This window comes from Palaemon carinicauda, chromosome 21, assembly GCF_036898095.1.
Source record: "Palaemon carinicauda isolate YSFRI2023 chromosome 21, ASM3689809v2, whole genome shotgun sequence".
Lineage (NCBI taxonomy): Eukaryota > Metazoa > Arthropoda > Malacostraca > Decapoda > Palaemonidae > Palaemon > Palaemon carinicauda.
This window is the reverse complement of record NC_090745.1, coordinates 126,672,050-126,680,150: the sequence shown is the minus strand read 5'-3', so window position 1 is coordinate 126,680,150 and position 8,101 is coordinate 126,672,050. Positions and strand designations below refer to the sequence as shown.

General features: G+C 37.0%; 1 protein-coding gene across 9 annotated transcripts in view; it reads left to right on the top strand.

Annotated features, from left to right (window-relative positions):
• The window catches only part of LOC137615481 (46 kDa FK506-binding nuclear protein-like), a 111,781-nt gene that overhangs the window by 10,486 nt on the left and 93,194 nt on the right, over positions 1 to 8,101 (top strand). For 5 of the 9 annotated variants that reach the window (XM_068345397.1, XM_068345400.1, XM_068345395.1 and 2 more), the window contains one exon: positions 441 to 2,352. The exons of 1 other annotated variant lie outside the window; for it this stretch is intronic. In XM_068345397.1, coding sequence (XP_068201498.1) covers positions 441 to 1,795 — 1,355 coding nt within the window. In that variant the 3' untranslated portion in view covers positions 1,796 to 2,352. Of the gene's footprint in view, positions 1 to 440; positions 2,353 to 5,659; positions 5,841 to 8,101 lie in introns of those variants that run through there. 3 more of the 9 variants (XM_068345402.1, XM_068345399.1, XM_068345403.1) reach the window with 2 other exon arrangements.

Genomic DNA, 8,101 nt, shown 5'->3' with positions numbered 1-8,101 from the left:
CCATATTCTTCATTATAGCGTATTACTAAGTTTGTAACGTGGCTATTTATATCATCTTTGTACTTTGTGGCTTTTATGCTTAGAAATACATATTAAGTAGAATAGTTATAATGTCTAATTCAATCTATATTGGGAATAAATATTCAAAGGTAAAATCAGTGTGCTTAGTTAAATAATTGTTCTGTCTAGTTTTTTTTTTTTTTTTAATTTAATTCATATGCATAGACTTTAAAAAATTCTTGTCCTGTATAAGAACTTAAAGTGAATTATTTTTTTTCATTTTAAAGTCAGAGCGAATTAGATAATAAAAATCAGTTTTGCCTCTGAATTTGAAAGCCTAACATTTACTTGCGGTAGTAACAAAACTATTTTATATGCATACTTGGGTGTATACACAAATCGTAAAAATCCAATGCTTATATTTTCCTTTCTTTTTCCAGATCCATTCCGAGAGACGTTTTTTCCAAGATGTAATTCTATTTTGATAGCCATGCAATTTAAGCACAACCACTTTAAAATGGTTCCTCCATCAATCAACAGAGTTTCAGGTTATCCCTTTTCTCCATATTTTATATCGTATCCCTTGAAAAAAGAAGTATTTGGAAGTCATGTTGGTAAAGAGTATTTTACCATGATGGCACACTTGTATGACAGTTTAAACCTGGTCTGCTACAGAGATACGATTACTTATATGAACAATGAAAAAAATATGTTAAATTGTTTATCACAACAGAGTTCGCAGGCCAAAAATCTTTATTATCAGTATTCGAGACCGTTCAACCACCAAAATTGGTATCTGGAACAACAACGGCAGCAGCAGGAACAATACTGGTACCAAGAGCAGATGCAGGATTACAATCAGACCCAGTACCGAGAACAAAGGCAGGATCACCGCCAGGTTCAGTACCAAGAGCAGAAGCAGCAACACCTCCAGACACAGTACCAAGAGCAGAAGCAGCAACACCTCCAGACACAGTACCAAGAGCAGAAGCAGCAACACCTCCAGGCACAGTACCAAGAGCAGAAGCAGCAACACCTCCAGGCACAGTACCAAGAGCAGAAGCAGCAACACCTCCAGGCACAGTACCAAGAGCAGAAGCAGCAACACCTCCAGGCACAGTACCAAGAGCAGAAGCAGCAACACCTCCAGCCACAGTACCAAGAGCAGAAGCAGCAACACCTCCAGGCACAGTACCAAGAGCAGAAGCAGCAACACCTCCAGGCACAGTACCAAGAGCAGAAGCAGCAACACCTCCAGCCACAGTACCAAGAGCAGAAGCAGCAACACCTCCAGGCACAGTACCAAGAGCAGAAGCAGCAACACCTCCAGGCACAGTACCAAGAGCAGAAGCAGGATCACCACGAGGCCAATACCAAGAGCAGAAGCAGGAACACCACCAGGCACAGTACCGATATCAGAAGCAGGAATATAGACAGTACTAAAAACAGCAGCGGGAATATAGTCAGTTCCAAACAGCAGCAGGAATATCGCAAATACAACGAACAACATCAGGAACGATGTCAAGAAGAACAAAAACTCTCCTACCAACAGCTCCTGAGGCGGGAAAGGATGCTTCAGGAATTCCACCGCCAGTTCCTGCCACGCGAATACTCAGGATACCAGCAGATACTGCAGATGCTGCAGATGCTGCACAGTGAAGGGGAGAAGCAAAGGGAAAGGGATCAGAATGTAGATAAAACGATCCTGAAGGAACGGGAAGAATTTACTTATGGAATTGTTCACAGTGATAGCTTGACAGAAACCGCAAAGAGGAGGTTGATATTTCAAAAATAAAAGACAACTCGAGTGATGAAAACTACAAATAAGAAAAATTTAATCGAGATATGAAATGCGTACAAAAGATTTTGATAGAACGAAACTATGTTTAGAAAGGTTTCTTTTTCATATAAGAAAAAATATCCAATTTTTTATTTCCTGTGATACTGATCATAATGGAAGACTTAAAAATGTGCACAACATTTAGGTTTTAGTCGGAAACGGACCTCATGATATTACACAACAAAATCCGACTCTCTCGACATCTGTAAATGATTTAAACCCCGCCCACTATCCCACTTACGCTTTTAAATCTATTCCGTAGTTTGAATGATAAAGAAGTTACTTCAACTATGTGGATTTCTCTAGAATTTAGCTGCAACTTTGCTCAAACAAAAAGTAAATGTTTCTATTAGACCTTGAATGATGAAGATTCAAGATAATGAGAACGTGAAAAAAATGCTTTAAATGTTAATTTTTATCTTTTGAAAAATTTAATTTTCATCCAGATGAATGTTAAGATTTGTATATTATGACAAATCATTCTTTATGCTAAAAATAACGATTCTAATGTTTGTGATTTATAATTTCTATTAATCTTGACTTTACAAAAATCAGAGGGTTTTCTTCTCCTGCAGCACATTCAGAAATTTACTGTTTCCAATTTAAAGAAGGAAAGTGAAATAGCCTGAATCTACAGTGGGGCAAGAATCGAAAGTGAAATGTTTAGAAGGCAGACCCCGGAATTTTTAAACTTCACATGACTATAGAACATGAATGGAACATTTCAATACAAACGACATTGACATCTTGGGAAAACAAGTATTTAGAGCATGATGAGAATCGATGAGTTTTTTATATAGAAAATTAAAAACTAAATTAGAAACAGTGTATACTCTGAAGTTAGTTAGTTCCAAACCTTCAGTTGTAACCCTATTTGGTGCTAAATTTTAAACTCTCGCCAATATCAAGCATACATGTTCCCGAATCTGTATGGACATTGGGGTGAATTAAGAACTAATAGTGTGGCATTACCTAAGAGTTACTACATTGTTCCCTCGGCATCTGCACTTGCTGTATATTTTTTTTTTACCCCATTCCCGCATCTTTTCGGCCTTCCTGCTATGTAAGCCCTTATATTTTTTTCATCTGTGTAACTGTAGTGTCTTCTCCCAGCTACACGTGGGATCCGATTGGCCTGGCAGGTCCTAGCGCTTGGCTATTTAGTCTAAACTTATAAATCAAACCAAATCTACATAATTTACTTTAAGGGCAGTTTTTCCTGCTCATGTCACACACGGAAACCCAGTGTTATACAAGACCTACATCTACATTAATTTTAAGTCCACTTTATCAAAGCACTTAGAAAACAAGTGTCTTCAAGTTCTTAAAAGTCATTATATATCCAGTTCTTCTGATATCTACTGGGGTCTCTCTCTCTCTCTCTCTCTCTCTCTCTCTCTCTCTCTCTCTCTCTCTCTCTCTCTCTCTCTCTCTCTCTCTCTCTCTCTCTCTCCTACTACTACTACTACTACTACTACTACTACTACTACTACTACTACTACCACCACCCTTTTAATTCCTAAGGTTGCAGCACTTTGAACCTACGCCTCTAATAGTGTACCCACAATCATATTGTTGTGGAGAGAGCAACAAGGAACTTGGAACCTCCTCCTCCTACTACTATCACTACTACTACTACTAAATAAAAACTGGTCGGAAAGATAGAGGGAAAGAAAAGTAGTAGTAGTAGTAGTAGTAAGAGCCATAACTAGCGGACCTTCGGTTGTTATTTCTTCACCGCTGGCTTAGAGTACCTTACAACCAGGGATTGTGGGGGGGGGGAGGTGTGCTTGAATAAATATGGAATGAAAATACAATATCTTGTCTCCAATAACTTGAAATCATCTATAACTATTCTCGTGTCGACACGACGTATTGGCTACACGATATGTAGCAATTCTTTTAAATATTTTGGACGTGCGTTTCTGATAACTTGATGAATCATTTCGCATATCTTAAACTCATTATTTTGATTAATGTCCCGTCAAACGGTTTTGTGGATTCTTTTCCTTGTAATACAGATTGCATAATTCCTAATTACCATCAAAATGTCCTCAACTGCTTCACTAACAGCAAGTAGCCACAACGAAATAAGACGTATGCAGCCACGGCTCAAAATTCGACTATGTGAAGGACTTTAGTTCAAGATGAAATTCCAATTCGAAGGTACTCTTAATACAAACCTGCTTACAAATGAAATCGCACAGTGCTGCTCTTCCTTAGAATACAGCATTTACGATTCTTACTAACAAGTGTTCAACTTACTTTAAGGGCTGCTTTTCTGGTCGTACACTACAGGGGAACCCTACTCTCTATAGGACCTTTCGTAATTTGTTTGATTTTATACATTCTAAGGCATTTGGCATTTCACACCACAATATTACTCGGTTATTGTCATATCCACATCATCAAAACGCTTAGAGAAAAGAAAAGTCTTTCAGTTTACCATTGAAAGCTTCAATACGCATAATAAAAACTACGAAATACAAATAGATGTAGGGTTTGAAATTAACGTTTTACAAATTTAATCACACGGTACTGTTCTTGGTTAAAATAAAGCACTTATGGTTCTTACTAATATGTGATCAACTTAACAAGTTTAGGTTCTAATTTTAACTTTCCATTGAAGGAAAATTATATTCTTGAATTATTATTTAGTTGTCTAGTGAATCTACAAATGAAAATAAGCAAATCAGTAGATCCCAGTCGTGTGATGTCAAACATTGCTAACCACCTAACAAGTCTATCCTCGCTTACTTTAAACATTCATGGGTATATTACTAATCAATTGTTATATTACGTAGGTGTTTGTGTATAACATTTCTCCCACAAACAGTAAATTATTATACAAAGCTGTATTAGATTTCTGTGATAGAATTTTTTTCTTATGTCTTGCTATCCAACCCAGTTTTGTTTTTACCATGCAGAGCAACTAAATTCCCCCCCCCCCCATGCACCTTGGGGGTTCTCCGGCCATTGACCCTAAGTTTATAACCAAAATATTCTAAAGAAATCCAGAAAACAAGTTGGGGTGGAATTCAGCTATAAAAGCCTTTCTGAACTTTTAACTTAGAGGGAAAAGGAAATTGACGAATTTACTCAAACTCGCCCCGGAACTAATTCAACATATTTAGCAAATAAGAATAAGCACTCGCTCCTTTTTATATTTTTGAATGAAAAATGCCCGAGCAAAATACTCTCCCTTTCTCCTTTTCGATGCACAACATTGATGATCTGAAATATTGTAATAGGACACGGCGAGTGTTGGCTGCTACATGGTGAAGAAAAAGTAAATACGTCTACTGGAAAATAGGAATATTAATCTTATTGCAGTTCTGATTGTTTACCAGTCTGATTTTAAAACTTATTTTGTATCCTGAGTTACACAGATGAAATACTTTAAACAAATTTAAGCAATGACATTAGACTAGCGAGTACAAGGTATTTGTCACGCAAAATTAACCCATTGTTCTTTCGTGTTGTTGGTAGGCTAAAGAGTACACATATAATTACAGTTACCATGTATGTTTACACTGTGTCGTTAGTTTTAGTCAAGAAATTAGAGGAAAACGTTTAATCTGATTGTAGTTCAATCATACGTATTTTCAGTAGTTATGATCCGCCAAAGAATTTCTTACGTTAAGATTTGCATTAATTACCAAACCATTTGAAAGTAGCTTAGTTAAATGAGTGGCAAATTTTAATGCAATGGTATGAAATGTATTACCACTAGATTCCTGCAATAGAACTCAAGTGGGTCAATGTTTAAAATTAAAGTTTCCCGCGATCTCAGTCGCAGCCTTAAATTAGCAGCCACGCACTAAGGAAGAAGAAGAGTTGACCATTGTCAACATGTGAACGAGACCCCCAGTTGGATTGCTTTCAAATCACTCTAACCACGTTAGATTCTGTAGTTTTTTTTTATTTAGTTTATAAGAAGCATTGCCGAGTTTATGTACGATGGGAGCTCCGTCACACGTAGGATCGTCAGGTTTCTGGGGTATTTGAAATTGTATTTTGATTCTTAGTTTAAGCTTATAAGGCATTAGGATGACTAACAACATATCATACCACGCCGTCTTATGCCTACCGACTGTACTTAGGATTGATCATGAACGGGCTTGAATTGATTTGGTGTTTATATATGGAACATTAATATCTAGCCAAATATAAGAACATAATTTTCATGTTCATTATTATGAGTTTTATTCATTGCTGGCTATGAATATTAGGGCAAACCACCAGTTCACGAGGTATCCTACCCCCTCTCTTCTATATAATAACTATGGGGGATCCCGATGGAGCACCAGAAACAAAGATTTGCAGCAATAATGATCATGTGTATTATATACACCAGGTAACCAGTTGGAAAAAATATAGGGTCAAGAATCAAAATTACCTGTAATTCATATAAAGTCCTCAGATGGTTTTTGCTCTGCCGTTGTTGTTTATCTTTGTCTTAGATACGATAATATTTTGTTAGTTTTTCGATTTAAGAAATATTTAGCGTTACCTTGCCAGGAGTGAAGCTGGTTTGGAAGCAGACACTTGGTTGAGACTTATTCTTGGGGTATGACAGTGTATGGGGTGGGGTGTTGCAGGGGCATAGCCCCCAGTAAGTAAGTAGGTTAGGTGGGGAAATTAATGAGGTTCTTGTGTTTGTTTCCTGTTTAAAAGTGTGGTTTTTCCAGTAATAAGTTTTGAAATTTGATATTCGGTTTGTCCCAAGGAACTACAAAGACTCCCTCCTTTGTTCTGGCATGCGGTAATGGAATTTCTGTGTATGGCAAACCATGTGGTTCAATAATTTGGTGCCATAAGACCAGCCAAAAGTGAATGCAAGTGGAGTATTATTATTTTTATTACTAACTAAGCTACACCTAATTTGAAAAGTGATGCTGTTATCCCAAGGACTCCAACAGGGAAAATAGCCCGGGAAGGAAAGTAAATAAGGAAAGATAAAATAGTGTGCCCAAGTGTACCTTCAAGCTTGAGAACTAACCCAAGACTGGAAGACCATGGTACAGAGGCTTTGGCACTATCCAAGACTAGAGAACAGTGGTTGGAGTTTCAAGTGTCCTAGAAGAGCTGCCTAGCCTTCTCTGCCACTGAACAAAGAATGATTTTCAGGTTATCAAATGTATGAGGAAAGAGGATAAATTGTAAAGAAGAGGCCAGACTATTCATTTTATATGAAGGCAATTAGGGTGATCCTATGTAGTTCTATCTAGCCAGCTGAAAGACTCGATAACTCTTCAGCGGTAATAACTCACAATCGGTCTCCCAAAAGTAAGCAATAAACTCAAACAAGGCACTGTAATGGTCGTTCACATTTCAATTATTGATATGAAAGTTATTATGCTTTATCTCCTATTAGCCATTCTGAGACAAAGGGCAAAATAACCAGCACTTGTCTATTTCTTATAGCAAATTCGGTAAAATTATAGAACAGTGCAATAGGCAGTTTGTTGAAAATAATACTGTTATTTAGTATGTTTTGTGGTGTTTTGAACATTTTTTATGAAGATTTCTGGCAGAAATCCATAGTTTATAGTGGGTTGACTACCATAACTGGAAAGCTATGGTTTTGCGTTAGGTATCTTCATCAATAACATTCAAAACATCTTGAATTATACCGTTTATGAGGCTAACTGTTTATTATAATAACTTTTTGGAGCCTTTGTATATTAGTGTCCTGTTCCTCCAGCAAACATTAATTATGGACACCAACCAACTTAAACTTTCCCCCCAAACCTAACCTACAAGCTGTGTCCTTGCCTACTTACCTAATGGTGGGGCTAACGACCCCCCTTACACTGCCGTGTTCTTAGTCAGCCGTCATCATACATACAGGTGGCCGCTATCATACATACACCCCAACTTTTAAACTTCTTTCTGCCAGTCACCATCATAAAAGATCAGTCATCATAATAAATAAAAATAGTTCTGTAGTTAAAGTACAATACAGTAATGGTAATGAAACATGTTCTAAAACACAGGAGCTTTTTGGTTTGCCAGGACTTGCAGGCACATGAAAAACATGATTTTTCAATACTGTACCATTTTCTATGTAGTCATTCGTAGCTATGTGCATTGTACTGTATAGTTCTAAGAAAACCTCGTTAGTTAGACGAGTGTATTTACTTGTATGTTTGTACGCTGAATTAAGACTAATCATTTATTGGTCTTTGTTCTGCCAGAGTTCAATTTGCTCGCTATATAATATTACAATATCTATTAATTTATTCCTATGTTCTGGCA